Raw genomic sequence first — 25,210 nt, 5'->3', positions numbered from 1 at the left:
AATCATTCTGATCCTTTGTTGTGAGCTCAAGCCCTGAGATAAGAAACATTGGACTAAACTAAATAACTAAGCAGCTAAAACTTGCTCCTCCTCATCCAGTTAGAAAGGCTGCTTCACATTTATGCATCAATATTAACAATCTAATGATGCTATATAATAAATAAGTCACAGGGGCTACTTTTCTGATATTTTAGGTACATTTTGCTGGTATTTTTACGCACAGTAAAGTTGGTTTTTACACAAAGATTGTACTTTTCATGGAGTCTTTTTTTAAAATATATTGTTGTACTGCTGCTTTTTCCTTGTGTTATGTGCTTTTTTGCAAAGTAATGTCCTAGTTTTTATGTTTTTATGTAGATAAACAATTTAAACCAGCTTCACTTGACATATAAAATAAAGTGTAAATTCATGTAATAGTACAGAATTACAAACAAAATTCTGTCACGATGTAAAATCATATCACCTTGGGGTTAAAGTTCACATCCAGCGCCTCGGAGTGGACTGGATACGGAGAGAAGTTCTGGTGAAGGTGTTGGTGGTAGAGCGGCTGATGATGAGGGTGCAGGTGCGTATCTGGCGGCCCTTTCTTCCTCATCAGGTTGTGAGGCGGTTTGCGAGGACAAGCGGACAACACTGACGAGGCCTCGGAGTCCGAGTTGAGAGTCTCGGTGTTGGTGTACTGGCCCGAGGACGGGGAGGTGACGGGGAGGTGCTGGGTGTAAGTCCACTCGGGGTCGTGCTGCGAGTCCGTGTAGTAAGTCTCGTCTGACAGTTTGCGCCGGAACTGTCTCAGCGCCGCACCCCAGCCGCCTTCATCGTCCTCCTCGGAGTCAGATCCCATCTCGTCGTACGCGGAGACAACGCCGGACTCCTTTTCCAACACGCTGAACACCAGGCTCTTCCTCTTGGTGAGCAGGCTGGGCCGAGACAGCTGAGAACTGTGCAGAGCAATCCAGTTACCGTCCGGGCTCTGCAGCACGGAGGACGCACCTGGGTGAACATTAACAGCAGGAGCAAGTTTAGAGAAACTATTCGTTTTCACTTTGTTTGCAAGTGTACTTGTGGAAAGTCTGTGTGGGGGTGCAAGCATGAGAAACATTAGGGCAGCAAACTAAACTGTAGCAATAAATAGAGCATTTCACAATTAACTCTTCAAGAATACTGGTATTGAAAGTATGACTGACTTCAAGAATGCAAACACTTCAATCTTTTACTTTAAAGATATATTTTGGGATGTGGTTATAAAGGGCAAGGTAAAGAAGGCTAATAAAAATGGCATAAACAGCAAGAAATCAGTAAATAGTAAATCCATCCTGAAAACGTTTAATAAAAATGGGCTTTTCTTGCATTACTGAAGTTATATGGGCATATTATCATATAATTCAGAGATCAATTTTCATAATTGAGTTGTGTGTCTCCTCTGAGAGCATTTATTACGCAGTATGTAAATTTATCGTCATTATCTGTCAAGATACTAGAGAGGAATCTTTAAAGCGAATGAGTAATGTATCTTATATAAAATCCCAAGAGGAGAGAACTGACTAAAGGCAAACTGCTGAGAACAGTCTCTGAGTCTGATATTTACTCGAGTTGTCCAGGCGATCCATGCTCTTCCAGCTGGGTAAAGACGTGGCCTTGGCCTCCCTCTTCAGGGAAGTGCACTCCTGCAAGCCGCTGCCGTCTGCTCTGGCACTTTCCTCCTCTGGAGCCTTTTCTGGGGAGTCGTCACTGGTGAGGGAGAACGCTGATCGTGATCGCTGCGAGCACACACATTAAAACACACAGGCAGAGACACGCAAATATGAGCAAAATGACACAGACGTACATGTAAATCTGCTGACATAAACGCCACAGCTGAGGTCAGAGGTTGGGTTCAGCTGGAGAAGCAAAACTTCAGTGAAGATGTTTTGATTTCCAACCATTATCCATTATCTATACACCGCTGAATCCGGTCACGGGGGGCTGGAGCCTATTCCAGCGGACTGGGGACACTCTGGACAAGTCACCAGTCTATCACAGGACCACACTTGGAGACAGACAACCAAGCACACTCACATTCACACCTACGGACAATTTAGAATCACCAATTAACCTCAACATGTTTTTGGACTTGTGGGAGGAAGCTGGAGAATCTGGAGAGCACCCATACTGCACGGGGAAAACATGCAAACTCCACGCAGAAAGATCCCGGGTTTTCTCACCGGGACATGAACTGGCAACCTTCTTGCTGCAAGGCAATGGTGTTAACCACCGCTCCACCTTGCAGCCCCCAACCAGTTTATAACCATTTTTAAAAAAAAAATCATGTCCTGTCAGATTTTTGCTCACTGTTGACTCATTTTTCACTGCAATATAAAGTCCTGCACCTCTGTGGAAACAACAACCATGGCTGAAGGTAGAGAGAGCTCAAAAATGTCTCTTAAATTAGGAAAAAAAGAGAAGTTTCAATTTCTTTGAATATTTGTTTTACAAAAATGGATAAAGCCTAGAATTATGCAACACATTTCTCAGGTGTCACCAATATTGGGGGAAAAAAGGTAGCTCTACATACAACAGATATTTAATGATGTACATCCTAATTTGTCTCCTGTCTGCTCTGTGTAAGCACAGCCTACAGTTCATCCCAGGTCATGTGAAAATTCCTGAATTTTTGTCACGAGTTTCTTTTCATTTCATTTCATTGTCTGTTTCGTGCAAATAATCTAGATTTGGTGATTTTTCAAATTAGACATGTAGAATAAAGTGCATTTTATAAAACATCATGATGTCAAACTCAGATTTGGTCAATTTTTCCAGACGGAACCATCAAAAAGCTTAAATTTGTCATTTCTTCCTGTTTTTACTGTTTTTAGTTTGTAAATGGTGTCATTTTCGTGTTTTTTGTTTTTGTTTTGTTTTTGTTTTTTTTAAAGATGACATGCCTTTGAAATCTGTGAGTAGGTTTTGGGGTTCAGAAGTTTAAAGCTAAACAAATGGATTTTTCATGATGGGAAAATTTAGTCAAACTCTCAGTTGAATATTCTGGTAGATTAATCGATTAATTTCATCTTCCTGGGGACAGGGAAATGAAACTCCATTCACATTTAGCCACAAAGGACCCTAACGAACCCCGCTGTGGCAAGGGGAGCACTAACACCTCACATAATGAGGGGGAGGAGTAACAACCCTCAGTTGAAACCGAAACTCAGGTGTTAATGGCTCCTTAGGATATAAATATGTGGAACTCCCAACTAGTCAGTCAGAACTGATGACGCCTCTTGGATGAGAGGTGAAACGTCTTCAATGAACTCAAGCAAGTCCAGTTCCTACAACTAATCAACCAAAATGAGCATGACCTGGATGACTGAGAATCTTCACAGACATCTCAGTTGAATAAACTTCTCAGTAGTGATGGAAATGCTGTTTGGACACAGACAATGGCACTTGGCCAGAAAACACTCAGAAATGATATCCATCTATAGTAATTACATTATAGTAAGGAGAGCATTCGCTCCATCTGGCTAACCTAATTCCTGTAATAAAAGCTGCTGTGACTGTGATTTACCATTCTCATCAGCAGGTGGAGCTACAAAACAACTAAGCAAATGGCTAATAAGGGCAGCCTCTGTGAGTGTATGTGTCTGTGTGTAGTAAATAACAATACATTCATAATAAACTAGGATGATAGTCTAATATCTCTCCCTGTTTATCTCTCTCTGTTTCACACACACACACTCAGAAGACCTTAACTAATTCATCCTAATGTATTTTTACGGCATCACCCCTGGTTTTACATCCATGTGACATGCACTTATAGTTGTGGGCCTGCTTTCCTGTTTCTTTACTGAGCAGCCCCTTGAAGGGAACAAAAATTACATAAGATCTACAGGGAGAAAACATCCATCCTGAAAATGGGTGGGACTCAACATTAAGGTTTAGTGTTGTAGTACTACGGTACGTCTGTGAGGGCTAATTTGCATGCATTGTGTGTCAGTGAGTGTGTTTGCGGAGAGCTGATAAACAGAGCTCATCCCGTGGCAGGCCGTGCAGCTGAGGAGGATCCCTGCGTATTTCACAGAACTTTGATCTTGGCTGAGTGAAACAGCGGGAAACAGAACTGAGAAGCTCGGGGAGTACCGCTTTGATGCTCTGCTCACACATAGGACGATGACAAATCTCCAGGAGTCCCTGCTGACTTGTAGTGTGAACCGATGCCAGGTACGTGTGTATTGCTGATTTATGTGTATGTGTGTGTGTGTTGTTATGTGTATCACATCCTGTAACTTTGTGTTGTCTTATTGCCATATTGTGTGTACGTTTTAGTGAAACAATGCTAGGTTAACTGTCATTTTGTATTTTCTTCTGGCCTACTTTAAGATATCAGTCAGACTCCTACTTGGCATGACATTCAGAATACTTTCCACATTTTGCTTTTGTCTACTGAAGGAGAAAATCCACTTACAACAGTGATAAAAAGAGCTATTAGCCACGCACCTGAGGGTCTACTTTGTTGCTCACTGGTGTGTTTTAGCCGTTACCCGAAGAAAAACGGCAACACAGAGATAAAACTCAAAGAGAGCTTATCTCTACCAAGTCAAAACTCTCCTTTTAATTAGCTCAAGTTCTAACATCCTTAATCTGGAACCGAACCAGCATCGAAACACATCCTGCTCGCTTAAGAGGAGAGAATTCCTAAATCTTGCTGCTTAATTCTGTCTGATTGCAACCGGCATGCACTACAACAACTGTAAGAAAGAGACCACAGCAAAAAACTAAATAGGACCACATCATCACCACTTACAGTCACATGAAAAAATGAAATGCGTGACATTTAAACTGTTGAGTTTGCAATGTATTCACACAGGCACATACTTGACCCTCATCGAAACAGTGCACATGGAAAAAATATAGTGCAACCCTACATTTATCACACCTTCAAATCCATTAAATCTAAATCAGGGTTTCCAGATTAGGTGCTAATGATTCGAACCTCCTCGGGGCGTGACATGTGTAACCTGTCTTATTTAAACCTCTGACATCTAATGTCTGCTGTTCGCTTCACTATTAATGTGTGGTGTCATCATGCCAAGATATGGAGAGCTCTATAATGCTCTCAGAAAAAAAAGGATTTCAAATGCTTTTCCGGGACAGGCTGACCCAGGAAATTCACACAAGAGCACGGACCATGTGACTGAAAAGGAAGTGTCCAAGAACCCCCAAATTTTCATTACAGGATCTTCAAGTAACTCTGCAACTGTTGGTGTCAAATTGTATGAGATCGCACAAATTTGACCTGCATCGGAGTCGTGCCAGGAAAGAAAGGACATTAGAGCAACACTTCAGTTTGCCAATGAACAAACATGCAGGCCTTTAGGAATAATGCGCCCTGGACAGACGAATCAAAGATAAGGGTATTTGGCCACAGTAGTAGCAGGCCTGTTTGATGCAGATCAAAGTCAGCTTTTCAGGAGAAGAAGCTCGACTGTAGAACATGGTGGCGGAAATGTTATGGCTCGGGGGTTGTTTTGCTGCCTCAGGGACTGGGCAGCTTGCTGTCACTGATTCATCTATTAATTCCGCATCATATCAAAGAGGGCTTGAAGATAATGTGAGGCCATCTGTCTGGAAGCTGAAGTTGAAACAGAAGTGGACCTTTCAACAGGATAATGATCTTCGGCACATGAGCAAATCCCCGGAGGAATGGCTCAAAAAGACGAAATGGAGGGTCATGGAACGGTCTTGTCAAAGCCCAGATTTTAATTCCATTGAAATGATGTGGAGAGGGGGGGATTTGAAACAAGCAGGACATGCAAGAAAACCCTCAAAAATCTTGCAATTGAGGGAATTTTGTTGGAAAGAGTGGCCAAAAAAGCTGGTGTCAGGGGTGGCTGAACAATTATGCAAAACACTTAGATGAAGTTATTTCTGCGAAAGGGGACGAAACTCGCTTAGGCCACAGAAAAATAATTAATATACTGATATTTATGTTATATAAATTACCCAAAATGCACATTTTCCCTGTGGTTGTGTTGAAATACCATCTTTACCTGTAGGCACTGTTTCAACGAGGATCAAGAGTTTGCTGGTCATCAAACTGCAACAATTTCCATGGGATGTATTTTTCACATGACTGCATGTGACCTGCACTACTGAAAGGTTACAGCGATTTTCTGCCAAAGACAACATTCCTGTGTTTCTTCAAAGCTGGCAAACACTGTAAAACCACAGCCGGTCTGGCAAAACACAGAAAAATTACACAGAAATGCATGGTTGTATACTGAGAAAAAAAAAAATCACATGGTGCAAAAATCAAAGAGCGAATCATTTTGGTGGAGACTCAGTTTACGCCCACTAAGAGGGCAATTTTTGTTTTGACACAACCAGATATGGATGCCTTTGGTCGTGTGAATGGCTTGCAGTGTTGTGACAGTTTGAGCGGCGACACGCAGACTCACCCAGAGAGAGTAGGAGGTCTTGAGGGGGTCTTGTGGTCCTTGTGAGGAAGCGTGAGGCTGAGAAGGAGAGGACAGTTCACTGGGCTGGATCAGAGACTGAGGCTGAGGCCAGACAAAGTCATACTCTGTCTGCATCTCTGAGCGCTTCCTCCTCTGAATGATCTGAGAAGAAACGGAAGACGGGAGGAGGAGAAGAAGATGAGGGGAGAGAGAAAATGATAGAAGCTATAATTTCACATATGTTTTATTTAAATAATAAATCATAATAATAAATGCAAACTGGCGATCGCAAATACAATCCTGTAACAGCATTTTATATTTAGCCATGAATAATTTGTTATAATGAAAATTTAAAACCAATAATCCAGTCTCCATTTGAATTTTCCCGTAACATTATCCTCAAAGTGGAGATAAAAAAAAATAAAGCATTTAATATTTCACTTCCAATGAGTTTATGGCTGGCAAATGTTAGTTAGAACTAAAAAGCGGTCGCGTAACTGCAACCTTTGTCTCCACATTACTGTGTGTATGCAAATTAGGAAATATAATTAAAATTAAAGCGGCTGTCATTTGAATTTTAATGTAATGGTATGCAGATTCTGGCAAACTCTATTATCATTTTTCAAAGACTTTCTACCCTTTTCTCCAATAATATTGTATTCTCGCTTTCAAAATAAAAAGATTTTTATATCAGTTGCCATTTGACTACAAAGCTTTTGTTTGAAATTACAATGGTGAACTAATCACACTGTCAAGGTGAAAGCACAGTTGGATTATAGCCTGACGTATAACATTGGATCAGACTTCTCATAAAGGGGACAAAAAAAAAAAATCAACCTGTAAAAAATAAAATACACTCAACCTACTTTTTGTACGATGGTTGTGGCAAGTTCCTCTATGAGCTCCTCTTTGTGGTCCCGCAGATATCGAGCCTCATTCTGCTTCTCCTACACACACACACACACAGATATATCCTGATCAAAGCCACTGTGAATTACCAGGAGAGGGTCTGTGCAGATGTCTTAGCCAAAAACCATGACTGCCTCCTGCTGATACTGAGACCAACAGGAGGGAAAGAGGGGAACAGCAGTAAGAGGCCATGGCAGAGAAAGGAGGGACTGAATGAACAGCAGGGAGAAAATAATAATAATAATAAAAAAACACAACAATAAAGGGCAGGGGGATGGAGGGATTGGTGGGAAGAAAAGAAACAGAGGGACGCCTCACCAAGCTGTCACTGAACTCCTCTGCCTTAGCGATGGCCTCCTCTATAGCCTCCTCAGCAACACGCAGGGCGACAGTGAGCGTCTCTGCCATACTGTGACCTGGTATCACACACACACAGATCACACATACACATCTGGACACATCATTGTCAAAGAAAGCGTGATTCCTGGAAACTGTAAACACCGAGTTCAGCTGTGGTGGCAGCAACAACTCTGTGGATGGCAATGTTGGTCCAGACTGAAATATCTCAGCAAATACTGGATGGATTGCAATGAAATTTTGCACTGATGTTCACAGTTCCTCAGGGATGAATCCTAGAGACATTAGTGATCCCTGGAGTAAATCTGACTTTGGTAGTTTGGAGTAAAACTACTGGATGACACACCATGACGGGTTGATACTCATGTTGCCCCTCGGGATGAGTTGTGATATCTTTGGTGATGTCTTAACTTTACATGTAGCTGCAGCATAAGATCTAAAGTAAAATGTGTTCTTGTCACATTAAAAACATTCCCAACAACCTCATCTGTACTTTCTGTTTAGTACCAAGTAGAAAATATTTGTTTATTTGGTATTATTCACTCATCATATTGTGATTTGACTCGGGGTCGGTCAGTCTGATTATTGGTTCTAATGATCAGCATTTTCTGAATAATGGTTTTGTTATTTTTTTTAAAAAACCAATTCCAGATTAAAAAAAAAAAAATGCTACTTTGGATCTTATGCAGCTTTTTCTATCTGTAGTCACATCCGTAGCCAAGCAATGTCCCACCCACAGTACTGTCGGAATGGTTACACTTCATGAGTAATAGCTATCAACACTGAAGGATAAATGTTAAAAAAAAAAAAAAGTTTTTTTAGTTAACAAATAAATAAACAAAAGCATTTCAACAAAGTTTTTTTTGCCTAAGTTTCTGTTATTCTAATTTTGACAGCAAGATTTTCATTTTTACTACAAATGTAATTAAGGTTCAAATATCTGTTACCAGCTTCCTTGATTACAAATAATCCGATAATTGGCTTCGGCCCTGAAAAACTACATCAGTCGACCCCAAGATTTGACAAATATTTGATGGTTTAAGGTTGATCTATGGACACACACTAAGAAAAATGAAAAGAATAATTGTAGAAATGAAATGAAATGAATGAAAAATACAGCATTGTTTCTTTGTAAACCTTTTGGTGACTCCTCAGACGAAACGAGAAAGCAAAAGTAATCATATTCAGACTTTCATAAGATTATTGTGATCTTTAAATGAGATCAGATGTCCAAAGATATGACAGGAAACTTCAACACATTTAGAAAAATGTAGTTTTCTTCTGAGAGTAAAATGTTCAGATGGTTATCAGTGTCATATTTCTATACTAAACATTTATAGAAACATTTCAACTGTGATGACCGTTTTACCAGGCGAGAACGGGATTTAAAGTTTTTGGGTGGCGAATGAGACATAAAGTAAAAACTACTGTGTGTGGGAAGAGGGGCGCGTTCTCACTGTGTTCTTAAAACAATAAGAAGTTGTCATTTGGCCCGCTCATCAAAAACATTCAAGAATCGAAGCAGCAGCGACAGTGAAAAACAGCTCATGGTGGCAATTAATTACACGGCAAAAGTAACAAAATAATAATTTAGTAGAAAAAAAAAAGTCCACCACAGCCTGAGTCTACTGACACTGAACAAAAACAACTCGAATATAATGAACAGTACCTACAGCTGGCTGACGTGACTCACCGTGGCTTCAGCGTGTGATGTGTTAGCTAATGATAACATGCCTGAGTCAAAAAGAGAATCAGGAGGCGTTTCAAGAAGAGAGGAGAGTGGTGGTGGAGGGAATCTAAAGGCAACAGAAGCCCTATAAAGAATTGCTGCTTGATTGCAGCAGCGAGAGTTGTGGAAACATGCAGGTTGACGTGTTCGAATGGCGATTGAAGATATAGATACAATGAAAGCGGCAACGGCGAGGTGAGTTGGAAACAGACACAAACTGAAATGTGGATTTTCTCTTAGCTTCAGCTCATCAAACCGAAAGAACAGAGTTTCTGCTGGTGTGGCCCATTTGAATATCAAGACCCCACAAACACACACCAACACAGATCAGTGTTTGTTTGTGGGCCTTTCCAGAGCTGCCATTATCTAAATGGCAGATCTTGATCACTGCACAAACAACTCATAATTACTGATAAACAAATGGAATTGGCTTCATTGTTAGATTGGGGCTGTTTAGTCGCATATTTAGTTTGCATGTTTATTTGTGTGTAAAGGCGAGCGTGTAAATGGTATAAGCAGTGTGTGGCGAGTAGGAGGCTTTGATTTAATGTGTGTGTACATTTGCATGAAGGCACGTCAGCGGTTTTATGTGTATCCAGTGGATTTATGTTCGAGTGCGTGCACGTGAATTTTAATGTGCTTGCAATTTAATGATTAAAAGAGGGCCGTCACTCCACGTGTGGGCAGTTAATTTGAGTACCAATGTGCTTACATCCCTGTCTGTCTCTACTTGTTAAGGCAACATTAATGAGAAATAAACAGAAAAGCTCAGCCTTTTAGGAAAAAACCCAAACTACTTTAGGACAAATCAATATACAGCACACTAGAAAACAACTGTAAAGTGGAAAAAGTAGTGTTGATTATAGCTGTGGCTGGAACTACCCATCTACAGTGCCACAAAATGCTGCTTTTTCGTCATCTCTCACCTTCGCTCTGCTTGTAGAAGACGGAGTCGCTGCCGCAGACGCTGCCATCATTGTCATTGCCGGTGCTTCCCTCGTGAACGCTGCTTTCTGCAACAGAGTGAAATGAAGCCGTCAGATAAAAGCTCTCAAACCGGCGCCTGTCACGGAAAACGCAAATATTCCGCACATATCATACCATGTAATAAGGTAGCTGCATACTTTCCTTTTGTGCTGTTGCGACATTAAAAGTAGGTTACACTGCACACAAGGCCACTAAATGTCTTTTTTGTACTCTTGTCAGCTCTATTCCCATCTCCATTTTGTCATCTTGTCAATTGTATTGTTTTGTTTCTTCTACTTGGTGCCTTTTCCCCTAAAATTGTGAGTAAAAACACAAAATGACAGTTGAAAGAAAATGACAATTCATCTGATAATTCCCTTTGCCTTCCAAACAAATCACATGCTGGCACTTTTTAAAGGGATATTCTCAGAGGACGTGAGCATCGCCACACGGTGTATTTATTTATTTTTATTTTTGGTATGCTTTCTGTATTGCTAATTCAGGCCAAGTCTCTTGTGGGTTTGTGCGATATTTGTGCAAGTACCTTTTCAAAAAAATCTAGAGTTACAGCAAAGGGACATTCCTGTGACCCAAAATGGAAATTTTGTGATATAATTCTTAGACAGATCGACTTAAAGAGCCGTGAAAGCCCAGTGAAAGAGTGGCGGTTACAACATCCCCGCCTTCAAAACCTCATATTCCCTTAGTGGCCCATTAACTCCTGTTAGATATCTCTCCTGTGGCTCCCATTTATTGTGGCCTTCTCATCAGTCCAGCTGTAAAAATGAAGAGCGTATACTTAGACATGCAGCTTATTAAGAAGACAAACTGTCAGGCAGCACAAGAGGGGTACCTGCCAAAACCACCAAGGCACGGGGGAAGCGAGCTCCCTGACTGACCACACTCCAGGTACATCACGACAGTCCATCTCAAACAAGCACCCAAACATAACACAACACCCCCTCTGGCTCCAGCTCCGACTCTGATCCTCACTTCAGCTCGTTTCCATTTAATATCCAGAGCCAAAAGCAAAACCAAACTTTTAGCCACAAACCCCGGCCGTGTTCCAGCACCTCAGCTCCTGCTGCTAAGAAAACACAAGCACAACCAAACTCCATGACTCCCAGTTCTTGGCCCACCTCCTTGCCACTGCTGTTAATCTTGTCCTTTTTGCTGCTCCTGCTGGACGGAGTGTAGTCACTGGCTGAATGCACAGAGACAGATGAATACTCCCGGTGGTTAGGTGCGTGTCTGGCTTCAAGAGCCATTCGCTGATCTCTGCCACTGCCAAAAAAACAGCCCGCCACTACGAAGTAATCACTCTTCCAAATTGTAATGTTACTATTATATGAATTATTGTTATCTCCCACAAGTGCAAATATGTTTATTTCACAAATATTCCGAAGAAAAAAGACTTCAGAGAGGGTTTAATTAGTCTCAGGCATGAAAGTTTAAAACCAAGCAAACAAAAACAAATACATCAAACTCAAAGAAGCTGGCATTTTCTTCCTTTTTTTCCCCCCTTGACGGCTGCAGGAACACAGCCAGCTGTCAGATATGTTACACTATTTCAGCTTTACTGCAAGATGAACTGCTGTTTGTCAAAGCTCTGCGACATTTTAGCGTCGAGCCTGTAAGCCAGCAATCACAAACTCTTACAATGCTTCACTTTGACATGTGGTGACACACTGTAGCTCAGCCAGGAAAGACAATGCTTGATGTTTCTCGACACATCAAACTACAGGCAGCAACCGCCTTAACGGCAGCTTCACCCTAAAGGTGTGTTTGCCTCGCTCTACATGGGGGGAGTGTTATTCGGCATCGCTCTGCTCCGTGTACCTCCTTTTACGAGCCCAGTCTTCCCAGTCGCAGCACGGTGTAACAAGTTTCCCAAACCATTACACGCTCCACCCGTTTCGTCCCTCCCAGAGTTGTCTTCTCCTGGACTGAAGCATTCAACAGAGCTGTACTGTTCTCGCTTGGTTAGAGCTGAATTATAGTTTCTGGCGGTGGGGAAGGGAACAATAGGTGGGGAAATTACCTGCAGCAGCTCAGGACAATGTAGACACAAAAGGACTGCTGTCAGGGAAAGTGAGATGCCACGAAAGACTCATACACTGACTGGGAAGAAGGTAGGTAAGACTTGCACACACACACAGAGAATAAGTCATTTCTGTCAATCAAATGAACACAGCCTGCAGCAGGCTGTCTTATATGCAGAATCTGCGGTTGCTTTTACAGTTCACTCTATGCAACCGTATGCAAAGAGGTAAATGAAGTCCAATTTAAGCAAAAGCAAATGTTTCCTACACATTTTACAATCAGTAGTTTAAATAAAATCCCAAATAATATCACATATCTACTAAAAAAAATACTTCTATACGGTAGAACTTTTAGCTAAACTTGCATTAATTAACTTTTAGGACTCTTGCAACAAGTTATAAATGCAAATCTAACTTTTTATCATCCCATTAGGGTTAAAAAACAGTTGCGAACTTAACGTTCTCTTCCCCAACTCCAGAGGGAGAAAACTGCTTATTTAATTGCTAAATGCTTCACTGCATTCACCAACTGGTTGCTAACTGTTTTGGCCAGAATGTGGGTTTTTAAGGGCTTGCTTGATAATAAACAGTTGCGTGCTGCAGCTCGAAATACGTTTGGTGATAAACAGGTAAGCAGTCGATCACAGAAACCGAAACAATGAGATGAAAGATTCTAAAAAAAAAAACCCTCCATAGGCAAAAACAAAGAGACAGAGTGCAGCGATAATTCACTCAGTGAGGTGGGTGAGTGACTCCCCATTTCTTTTTTTACCATAAAATATTCATAGCTGGTTTAAGTAAAATATATACTTGTCCTATTTCAGACACCAAACACGATCAGATGTGGTGAAATGATTCATATCACTAGGCTTTACAGCATTTATATGATGAGAATGGCTGCCAAAGGGAGACACCGCATCACGGTTTCATTTGTCATTGTTTCCATTCATGCCTGCTGGTCATCCATGACTCATATATGACAAGGCAGCTACGATCCGGTGACTAGTGAGAGACAACAGAGGGATGCGTTTGTCATTAGATGCCTCTGAACGGCACAGGAATCCGTCATTACAGAGGTGATGGAAGGTCTGAAGGCATGTGTGTTCCTCAGTCCAGTTCATGTCTACTCTCTACTTCCTTTTTAGTAATTTCTCTACATATATACTGTCTCACTGGGGACACTTATGAAATCTAATGCAATTTTCTAATGCGACTTCCAAAATGTTGGCGGACAAAATATTACGAAAGAAGTTTGGAGTTGCACAACAGTAACTTTTAAATGAAATCCATTGTGTTTTGGGATTGTTGGCAGGAAGCCGGGTACATGTAATTGGACTTTTTTCCACTAAAATATGAGGAATTGGAGAGCACTGTACACACAAATCGGATGCAATTTCCTTGCTCATTTAAAATGGATAAATATAAACATGGAATGCTTTCAGCTGTCACTAAAAAAAGAGGTTTGCTAGCAGTGTGGCTCTTAAACACATCAACCTCCCACTGTAAACCAAACCTGAATCTCTGACAGTCCTGCTGTCTCATTGTGTGTAATATCACATCACAAATTAACTTTACAACTACCACAAAATGCAGCTACACAGACAGAACTTGTATTGTGAAATGTTTTATTGACTTTTTTTTAAAAAGCTGATTGATTGGGGCCACTTTAATCCATGCCTTCGAAGCGTGGGAGGAAACTGAATCACTTGGAGGAAACCCACACTGACATGGGGAGGAACATCCAGCCAGTCGGATTAGGTCTGTCTGTGAGGCTGCAGTGCCAACAACGAAAACCACAAAATCAGCTCCTATTAATAGCAAAAAACTGGATTACACTCCTGATTACATCCACTGGTGAATCTCAACAATTGATATTTGGGGTTTGCTCTGACAGAGTGCAAGACAGACCCTGGGAGCCAGCGTCTTACACAAGCAGCTCGAGAGTTGGCAACTTTGTTAGTAGGGTGAAGGTTGGGGTGGATGTTTAGATGGTTTTGGTGCACTTTGTCAGGGACATTTTACGCCTGGGTTCTACAATTCAATAAAATAAACACACTGCAGGGTTGTCTGCAAATTTGATATTGCATACAATATGGAGAGTGAAAGCACATCATTGCAATTAGGAACAGACCTTACTCAACAGCGGGGGAAGGACCTCACTGCTCTCTCCTCCAACTAAGACGTACAAATGTAACAGCTTTCACAGTGAACACAAACTCTTTTCCTGTTGGCTCACTGTAAATCGGTTGTAAGTCTAAACCTTATGGTGCAGTGTTTCACACCATGTGAGAAATGCTGAGTCCTTCTTTTCAAAGACAAAAAACCTTTTAGGGGTGTAAACATATCTTCTGTGGTTGGCCTCAAACCTTAACCTTTTGACCCTTAGGTAACCTCCACAATTATGCTGAGCTACATGAAAGTTAGTTTACCAACATGAAATAGCTCCCCAGCAACAAAGATACATGTACATAACATAAAGACCTTGACAATAAATGATGACCTTTGATTTCACAACGTCGACACCAGAGACTACTAAACGCTAGCTTGCTAAAATGCTTGTATTGATTGATTTATGAGTGACCACCTATAAGGAAATACACATTCCCATTTATCCTAAGTGCTTCCGTAGAAGGCAACTGGACTTATCTTTTGGTCCTTGAGGAGGTGTCACACGTCCTCCAAGAGGCTCATTTGTTCTAATTGACTGGTGGGGACTTCTAGATATTTTTTGTCACCATCTACTCACATGACTCAACCCTTATTACCAACACAAGGCTAACATGACCAGGACTCCCCACCAGCTGGTTATAGCTGAAAAAGTCACTTCAAAAACCAAAAAGAAATACAGCTGCCTTTCACATAAGCACTTAGGATTACTATGACTTGGATGACTGAGAATCCACACAGACGTATTCACATTCCATGCAAACACTCTGAACCAAGCTGGTGAACATAGTAAATATTATATCCACTAGAGATCAGCATGTTGATATTGTCACCATGTGCATGTCAACATGCTGACTTCAGGATTTAGCTCAGCTTAGCCTACAGCCTTACGGGTCTTTGTACACAGTTAACATTTGTATTCTTTGAGAAAAATGAATGTGAACAACACATTACAATTAATAAAAGTACTGTGCTTTAAGTGCAATCGATTCTGTCTCATGAAATGAATCCATTTGATTATGATTAATTAAATTAGACATATGTAGGGGCGCTGCAAGGTGGCGCAGTTGGTAGCACTGTTGCCGGTTCGCGTCCCGGTGAGGATCTTTCTACATGGAGTTTCCATGTTCTCCCCGTGCAGCGTGGGTTCTCTCCGGGTTCTCCAGCTTCCTCCCACAAGGTCCAAAAACATGTTGAGGTTAATTGGGGATTCTAAATTGTCCATAGGTGTGAATGTGAGTGTGCTTGGTTGTCTGTCTCTAAGTGTGGCCCGGCAATAGACTTGCAACCTGTCTCGGGTCTCCCCTGCCTTTGCCCTAAGTCAGCTGGGATCGGCTCCAACCCCCTGCGACCCGAGTGAGGATTAAGTGGTGTATAGATAATGGATGGATGGATGGATGGACTGCACAGTGAAATGTTATGTACAAAATTGCAGGTTAGGTGAAAAACTATGTGTAGTCAACATATTGCTATTGCAACATCACACCTCAGCGTCCTCTCATAGCTCCATGTGTTGGCTGTAATATAACCTATAGCCAGTGTACACATAGTTTAGGTGAACAGTACAGTTTAATGGAAGCACTTCATGCAAACGCAATGAAAGTTCTCCATTCTGGTCAGAATCATATAATCTTGTAAACAATTTAAGTTTGAGTTGATTGAAATAAATAAATTGTCATAAAGAGGGGCTATGTGGAGGGAACAAAAGCGAGCGAGAGAGTGAGGATGTATAAATAAAGGAGGCAGTAAAGCTCCACTTAGAGCTAACATTCTCCAAGTGCCAGCAGCAGCAGGAGGGGGAAGGAGAGTCCAGACGGTTTCCTTTCAATTACAATACAGCATCTGGCAGCACACACAGTCTCATAAACAAAGTCCTCAGAACAATGGCTGAACCGACAAGATGTCTGTTTACATCATGGCAGGCTGGGTGGTAGCGGAGAGTAAACAAACCCACATTAGGTTTACTCGGCTCTTTAATTTGGGAGATAATGGGGAGTTTTACTCAGTTTTCGTTGCGGTGATGCCAATGTAATTTAAATCCATCATAAACATATACAAGAAAACAAAACAAAACAAAAAAAAGCCTAATAAAATGATTTAATCTAAACTGCTCACCATCCAGGTGGTGCATGCAGCACCGAGAAGTGTGTGTTCATGCGTGTGCCTGATTTAATTGGTCCCAGGGCAAACATGCCCTTTTAAAGTTCAAATGATGGAGGTGAAATGCAAAATGAGGGAGCAAAATAATTAGTAACAGCTTTTTACTAATTCATTTTTACATTTTTAGAAACCAGTGCTACCTGGAGGCCACCGCGCTCAGTTAAAAGAACCGATTTGACGACTTATAAAGCACCTTTTATTTAGCTAATCTTTCTAATACATGAACCAGGGCACAAAACAACATAGTGGATAATGACCCAGAACACAGCTGGGAACGGTAGAAAATGTTCAGCCAAGAGAGGAAGAAAATACCACAGAAACCACTGCATGAAACTGAACCGTTAAAATTTTGTGAAAATGCAACTGAGAATTCAGTGTTGGACTCATTGAGATCTCCAGACTTTTGCAGCAGATGAAAAGGAGCACAAAATCTCCTGTACAAATGTGAGGAAGCATGTTGGAAAATGAACTGTCACACTTCGTTTCCAGCGCATTCTGCATCCTGCACACATCCTCCGAAAACGCATCAGCCAGGCGCAACTGCAAAAAGGTCAGAATTTTCCAAGTACGTTTTCTACATTCTCCACACACATGTCCACGAACGCACGCGAGCTGACACGTCTACGTGAGGGCAAACAGCTGCATTCCTGACACCGATGTGGTTGAAGCCCTGGAGCTGTTTGCTTTTCAACAGCACCAGCTCTGGGCTCCTGCTTAACATTCTGCCCTCCAGCTCTTACAGGTCCAAGTGGCCGAGACTTCAGCTAAAAGAACATCGACTACAGAAATAATCCCAAAAGTGACAATATACCCACACACGCCCGATACACTTGAGCCAAAGTGGAGTCGATTTATCTAACAAGATGCTGTAGAAAGCCATCAATGAATCTCAAGTGAATCAGGAGGTCACTGTTCACATTGAAGTGTGGCTGACTCACTTGATTAGCCACATCTAACCTGCTGCACTGTAGTTCAGCGTAGAAGGTTGAGGTTTTTGGCTAAGTAACCACTTGATGGGCAGAAACGGATCGCACCAGCATAGTGCACATTGCTCACTCTGTTGGGATGTAGCTCCTATCTGGTATTCTAACACTGACCCTGGTTTTTGTATTGATTTAGCCTTGCTGCGGCTAGCAGATGTAAAAACCAGAATCGCATAACAAATAACAGTTAAGACAAAGAATGGCCTGATTTCAGAAACACTTGTGCAGATTTGAAAGCAATCAGTGGTAAGCAAATGTTACAAAACACTGAACAATGTTTCATCTCGCAAGGTTGCAGCTTCTGTCGACAGCTTATTTGTTTATTCCGAATCTTTTGGGTATGATTTTAACGTTCTATTCATCAAAGCAACCGTATCATGCAGAAAACTCACATCTCAGTCACCACCAAAAAAACAAACAACTGATTAATTAGCCAAAACCAACTGGGCAGCCAATTATTTACTTCAAATAGCGGTATTAACATCAGACATGCAGTGCAGACATCTACACACACACACACACACACACGCAAGGACATCAGGTCTTCCTTTGTGATTGCACTGAAAAGACGACTGCGGCTACAGAAAGCTTCAAAACACTCTACTCCTTTTCCTTCGCTTCCCCTCGCTCTCAAATTTCTCACTTGGGAGAATATCGCATGTTTGAAGGTGATAATATGTTTGAGCATTTCTCCTGTCGCCGTCATCTCACTGGATAGGTACGAAGCCTGCCACAGACATTTGGAAGGATGTGACAGCAAACACAAAAGGCAGGAGAAAAGTGGGACATCAGTAATCCCTCATTTGAAATGAATGAGATTTAAGTGTCAAAAAAAAAAAAAAAAAAAAAAATCCATCACTCCTGCTCTTGAATCTTTATAACTGACTCAACACATTGCATTTCGTGGTGAATACCATAAAACCAGACGAGAGAAGCAGAGAGTAATGTCAAAAAAATGACAGTGATGGAGGTATTAGATGAATAGCTGAGCTGCTGTACAAATTAAAAAAGTATTGGCCACTGTGCTTATTCCTATTTATCACAGCGGAATAATGTTCCTTTGGTACATTTTAGAGAGATGCAGAGTCAGAGAAAAACATATACTGAAAAGCAGAAGTGCTGCAATAATACCAGCAGCTTTGGCTCACTCCGCTTATGTACTTATTTGTTTTCTTGCCAAGAATTAGATTACATGTTTCTGTAAAGCAAATATGAGGCTACAGCCAGGAGATGGTTAGCTTAGATTAGATAGGAAACAGCTACATGGCTGTGTCCAAAAGTAACAAAATCTGCTTACTAGCACGTCTGAAGCTCACTACATTGTTTGATAAAAAGCAAGATCCACAAAGTCTTGCTTATATTACACAACCATGGAAACATGCACAGAAAGAGCTGACAACTATCGGTCTGTTTGTTTGCCTGTGCTTGAGGAATACATACATTTTATTGTTTTACCTGAAAATAGCAGTCTTGATTTTTTTTTCAACGTTTGTTCGCAACGTATAATATTAGACAAAACTTCCTGGTTCCGATAGGCTCCAGCCCCCCCGCGACCCTAATGAGGATTAAGCGGTGTATAGATAATGGATGGATGGACTTCCTGGTTCCTGTTTTCGTACCTGCCTCAACAATCAGCACCTGTCAGATCAGCCATCGGAGCCACCAAGGCTTCATTCTTCCCTTGTAACGCATTAGTACAAAAACCAACACATTGTGATTGTATGGCCGGGTTAGGGACAATAATGTTTCCTAGTCAGTGCAGTGATGTCTAGGAGTCTTGTTGTCACTGTGAGGTATCTGGCACTAGCCCCGCTAAAACTACAAACTGTTATTTTTGCACAACTATTTCGTACGTATTAAATTAACAAGACAATATGTTAGTTAGTGCTAACTAGACGTGCACGATATATCGGTGACCACATCGCTATCGGCCAACATTGGTATTGTTTCCATTGTATTGGTTCGATGAACAAATTTAGCTGATGTGAAAAACTTGAACTTGAATGTTAAATATGTTTAAATATGTTTACTTTTGTTAAATAATAAAGAAGACTATATGGTCTAATTTGGTATGGGCTTCTTCTGAATAGTTTTTACGTTCTCACCGTGTTTACTTACAGAAATCGAAATCGATAATATCGGTTATCGTTGATATCAGAAATCTTAATATTGGATATCAGTATCGGACAGAAATTTTAATATTGTGCATCACTAGTGCTAACCATTTTAAATGTTGTTTTCTTAAGGTATTAACCCTCGATATTGATGTGCATTAAGTCTATTCACTACCTTAACCCCATGTAAATGTGATTCACATTCAGACCTAGAAGAAACTGCTCAACAGAAAAAAAAAAGAAGAAAAAAACAACAACAAAAGTTTGCATCACTCTTTGTGAGTCATGACAACTTCTGAAGAAATTACGTTTAACCAACAAACCAAATTTAACACTACAATCAAATGTATTTTAAATTACCAGCTTTAACATCTGAAATGATCTGTACATGTTAGGACAGGGGAGTGGACTTGAGATCCTGAATCCCATAAGAAGAAAACTTAAGTTAACAAGCCAGTCTCATTATGTTAAGTCAACTTGAATTTACTTTTATAGCAACTAATGTAGAAATTTAAGTTACACACAATGTTAAGCTGATGCAACTAGCAACATTATGCCAACCCAACTCATCAAAAATCATGTTTGCAACTCAAAACTGCATCTAAATCATAAATTAGATTTTGTATCTCTTAATTAAGTGGTGGGACTAGCTCCCTTGAATTGCTTTTAAGAGTGTGGTACTCATGAAGAAAAGCCCCGATGCACAAGCAGAACATGGAAACTCCGCACAGAAAGGCCCAAACCAGCCAGAACCAGAACTTTCTCACTGTGAGGCAACATTACCACCATGCATGGTGTAATGATTTGCACTGAAATGAACTGACAATTTATCGCTTCATGTCATATCAAATAAATTGCTTTAATTCTGCTATTAAAATTCAAATAACTTCCTGTATCAAATTTGAAACAGATTCATATTCTGTTCATTTCATTTAATCATTGTCACACTGCATGTGCTTATTACATGTAAGAGGACAGTTTTTTTTCCCTCTAATCTTTCATCATGACTCTGTGGAGGATCTCCACTGTTTTCTGTCACATCTAAGAATGTATCCTCTTGCCGACTGCAGGCTGAGTTTTTAATTTGACGGTGTTTACGAGGAGACTAATGTATGATTAAAACACAACTGCTGCACACATTTGTTTGATTTCATGCCATTCTGCCATCAAAGGCATCAATCACTAATTTATCACACGGTTGGATCGCTGCTTGGCATCTGTCGATCCACTTAGTGAGATACTCAGATCACTTCTGAGGAGAGCGAAAAGAAAAATAGGTGGACGATTTCCTTTAAGCCTTCATTCTTTCTGCTCAGATATGCTATTTGTTCATCTTCAGAGCACGTGGTCAACACTTCATTCATTTTTAACATGAGAACTCCAGAGGGCTCACAGCTATCATGCAGAAGCGACACTATCTATGTGTGTCTCTGTATGTGCACACATTGACAGAAAGATATTTGTTGCAGTTCACACAGGAGCCCTACTCCGTTCCACCAGAGAAGATGGACATGAAAGTACAAATCGCTCACCGCCTGTTCTCTTTCTGTTGGTTTGAAGGTCACGGTTTTCTCTTTGGGGACATGATAGATGTAAAACAGTTTCATCACTCTTGCGGTCTGTCATGTCAGCTGACATTTCACATCGGTATAGAATTGATTTCGCCAGCACTGGCCCCCTGGTGATAATAAAAAATGAAACATTTTTTACTGGCACTTGTGTAAAAGCAGCCTATATTTCACATATGGTGGGGGAATGGTTTATGGGAGCGCTTTGCATTCCTGTGGCTGCTTTTCTATATGCAAGAAGAGACTGGTATTAAAATTCTGGCTGAGTTTCAGAGCTACAAAATAAGAGCTCTTTTTCTTGGAGCAAAATAGAACAAGTGAGATGGTGTAACATCAGTTTGATAATGGGCAACAGCTTTATCTAATTGATTTTTTCCCCCCAACATAGCGCTGATTTTCTTGCTGAACTAAAATCTCATTATATTTTGTTCAACTAGAAAGCACAGAAGTATTGATAGCAATGATGATAATCTGTTACTGTTATATACTTGTCAAGACACTTGACATGAGCTATTATTTGCTGCATAAGAGATTATAGACGGACTTTTTAAGTAAAAGCTAGACACATTTTTTTCCACAGATGCAGCCTTGGCTTCTTTTTGACATGTTTTAAAATCCCCTTTGATTTAGTCTTATGTATAACATGAAGAGGGTGGGCGAGGGATGAAAAAAACAAGATATTTTTTCATGTAAACACAGCCACGAATACACAAAATTGGGGAAAAAAAAGGGAAAACATGTCTGACAGGCAGTACATCTAAGGCTCTCCTGTATAAGCCACCAAAGCTTTAATATCAAGATGCACACAGGCGGCATAGAGGGACTGCACACACGTCACAGTATATCCATATCATATGGCCAGTCAGCTAGCCAGTTAGTAGGAGCGGCGATGCGAGTATTTGAGAATTGGAAGCAGTGTAATCTGTTGGGCTTATGCAAGCTGGGAGACCATCAGCCGAGTCACATAATCCTTCCTCCTCCTCCTCCTCCTCCCCAGATGATGGAGGAGAGGAGAGGAGAGGAGAGGAGAGAGCTAGTAAAAGTAGTGTAGGATGAAGAGTAGATGATTGAGGGGGACAAAATTGAAGAGGAAATCAGAAAACTGGAGGTATACAGGAGAAACATTTTAGAACAGAAGCTACAGTCACAAAAAAAATCATGATTGTCCTGTGAAAGCTTCCAACCTTCAGAAAGACATCCTACTGTGCAAATGTGCAAAATAAACTCTAAAATGTCAAAAAAATGCCTGCATGATGGGCATTTCTATATATTTAATTTTGACTTCCTCACCCTCCAGACTATGACTGACATACAGTATATTAAATGAAGCTCTTACCCCCATCATTATTTTTGCAGGTATTTCTTCATTTAGTCACACAAACAACTTTTTTGTTGTGTATTTTTCACTAACTCTTAATAACTTCAACCATCTTATTAGTATCCTCATTGTATTTAAGTGTTTTTGAGCTGCTTTGTGAAATAAACGTGAATTTCCATGCAAAGATAGAAAGATGTTTTAGCCCAACAAGTTAGCAATTTTCACTTTTCAGATGGCTAGATGTCTGTCAATGGGTGAATTGAATAATTCTGCAGTAGCAGCCTTAAATTTAGCATCACAAGCCAGTTAGAGTTTGTATTGCAGCTGAATTCCTCTACTGTGTGGGTTGTATAGTAGTGGATTTCATGTTTTTTGTATTCATTTTGCTCATATCACTCAGGCCTATCAAATCCCCAGACAGAATAAACAAAATTTTTTGGTCATGGTGTATTCCTAAACATCCCCTCAACTCAAACTCATCCAGTTATGCCTCAAGTCTGACCTCATCTATCCCTCTGTGCTCTCTTCATCCACTTAATCCCACGTTGCAGGGTATGAAATAATGCCTTGTTGTCAGCCAGTGACGCAGTGCGATCATGATGCAGCCGGATCAAAACAATGTAATGTGGAGCGGAGGGGAGGGGAGAGTGGCGGCAGGCTTGAAAAAAGCTGTCCTGCTGCTGTCCTGCATGGACGCAAAGTGGCCTGAGCCTGAGATTAACCGGCAGCGCGAGTCCACAGGGGAGCTCAGCCGCGGTCTGTCACCATTACCAGCTCTGGCACACAGCAACACCGCCTCACTCACCAGTTGAAAAGTGCAATATTTACATGACAGAAAGTGAATTTCTCAAAAACAAATAAGTCACGTTACGGTGAAATAATTCAAAAAAAAAAAAAAAAGAAGGTGAACAAAGAAGTAATAGCGAGATACAGCTACATCATCAACCCAGAAGTTAAAGCCGGAGCTGCATGTGAGTGAGAAAATCCTCGTTTGTACATGCCAACGAGAAAGCAATTAAGCGAATCATTGAGCGAAAGAGCAAAATGTGTGAAACATAGTGAGTGATCATTAACAAAGCAGACTAATGAGCAATCAACTGAGCTTGTCTGTTTGCTCTTAATGTCCAACCAAAACCACACATCTCCCTCTTTTTTTCAACTTAAAGAAGACTAACATACATCTCTGTCCAAATCGCTTTAATTACAACACAAACGCTGCCAGCGACAGCATCCTGCTCTGCAACCAGAACTGATGCAGAAGAGAAGGACTATAAGATAAAAATAAAATGACAAAGCAATAGCAACATGACATAGCCCTTGCATGACTGATTAAGAAAAATAGAGAAGAGGATGTTACCTGGGAGATCAGAGAGTGCTCCTCTCTCGATAATGTGCTTTCTGTACAGAGTCTTCAGAACCTTGGCGCTGCCGAACCTCTTGAAGCGGCTCTTCACATTGTTATAATACCATTCGAGCGACTGAGTCCTCAAAATCCTGCAAATGAGAATGAAGGAAAGAGGGGGGAAGGAAGAAAGAAAATATGACATTAAGTCAAAAAGAACAGATGGCAATGAAACTGGCAGGAGTTTGATTTTTTATTATAATTACACCAGGATTAGAACTTTGTGTTTCAGCCAAAACCATTACATTTCTGTAAGTTGAGTGTCTTTTAATTATTATAGCTGGAGCGTAACCAGAACTTATAGACATTTGTGATCATTTTGAAAAAGAAATGAAGCTTTTCTTTGGGATGCTATCCAAGGAGAAAAAAAAAAAGGCAGCCAGGTCTGTGTTTGCTGTCATAGTGAAAGACCTGCCCCTTGATTTAAAGCAAATAATTGGCCTTTTAACGGGATTCAATTGTGCCTCTCTCTATCTGTGTGGGCTGTATTATAAATTTGAGAAGTGTTGTGTACAGCACAGGTGTGTTGGTATCTCTGCAGTGTATTGTGCGTTTGGTTTTCAGGTGGGGTGTCGCATCATTTTCCAGGCTTCTCCTCATTTCTTGGTCTGCAGGCTGCTGGGTGCCTGAATGCCAACCAGTCAGACCTCAGCACAGAGCAGATGATTACGTAAGCAGTAATTCATAACGGAGAGGGTTATGAAAAGCCCCCAGAAAAAGCGCTCTCCTTTGCGCCAGCGTTGCATTGGATTGCATGAAACTCGGCCAACTTTGTGTTTAATCTCGCGGTCCCTCCTGCTCTCCCGTTTGCTTTTCCGTGCCGCCGTCACACACGTTTGTGAGGCCGCACGAAGACGACACACAAAGACAGATTTGCTGTTCGAGGAGACACAAGCGCACACTGTGTACCCGCTCGTACATAGTTAGCCTTTTTGTAAACAAAAAGTCCACAAAAATAATACAAATCCCTTCCACTGACAAATACTCCCTTCTCCAGTGACCATCGGGATAACTTCAAAGACACACAAACGTGCATATTTCATGTTTTAAATTACACGTTTT

The 25,210-nt window shown here is 40.9% G+C and overlaps 1 protein-coding gene across 1 annotated transcript in view; it reads right to left on the bottom strand.

Moving 5' to 3' along the window:
- The window catches only part of myripb (myosin VIIA and Rab interacting protein b), a 111,653-nt gene that overhangs the window by 9,626 nt on the left and 76,817 nt on the right, over positions 1-25,210 (bottom strand). The window contains exons 3-9 of the mRNA XM_008295535.1: positions 24,104-24,240; positions 10,356-10,442; positions 7,662-7,759; positions 7,301-7,381; positions 6,435-6,596; positions 1,586-1,757; positions 464-990 (exon numbers count right to left, since the gene is read on the bottom strand). Of these exons, the coding sequence (XP_008293757.1) occupies positions 464-990; positions 1,586-1,757; positions 6,435-6,596; positions 7,301-7,381; positions 7,662-7,759; positions 10,356-10,442; positions 24,104-24,240 (1,264 nt within the window). The remainder of the gene's footprint in view (positions 1-463; positions 991-1,585; positions 1,758-6,434; positions 6,597-7,300; positions 7,382-7,661; positions 7,760-10,355; positions 10,443-24,103; positions 24,241-25,210) is intronic.

The sequence above is a fragment of the Stegastes partitus genome, unplaced genomic scaffold (assembly GCF_000690725.1).
Source record: "Stegastes partitus isolate 25-593 unplaced genomic scaffold, Stegastes_partitus-1.0.2 Scaffold1056, whole genome shotgun sequence".
Lineage (NCBI taxonomy): Eukaryota > Metazoa > Chordata > Actinopteri > Pomacentridae > Stegastes > Stegastes partitus.
The sequence above is the reverse complement of the archived record's forward strand: the minus strand, read 5'-3'. Positions and strand labels throughout refer to the sequence as shown.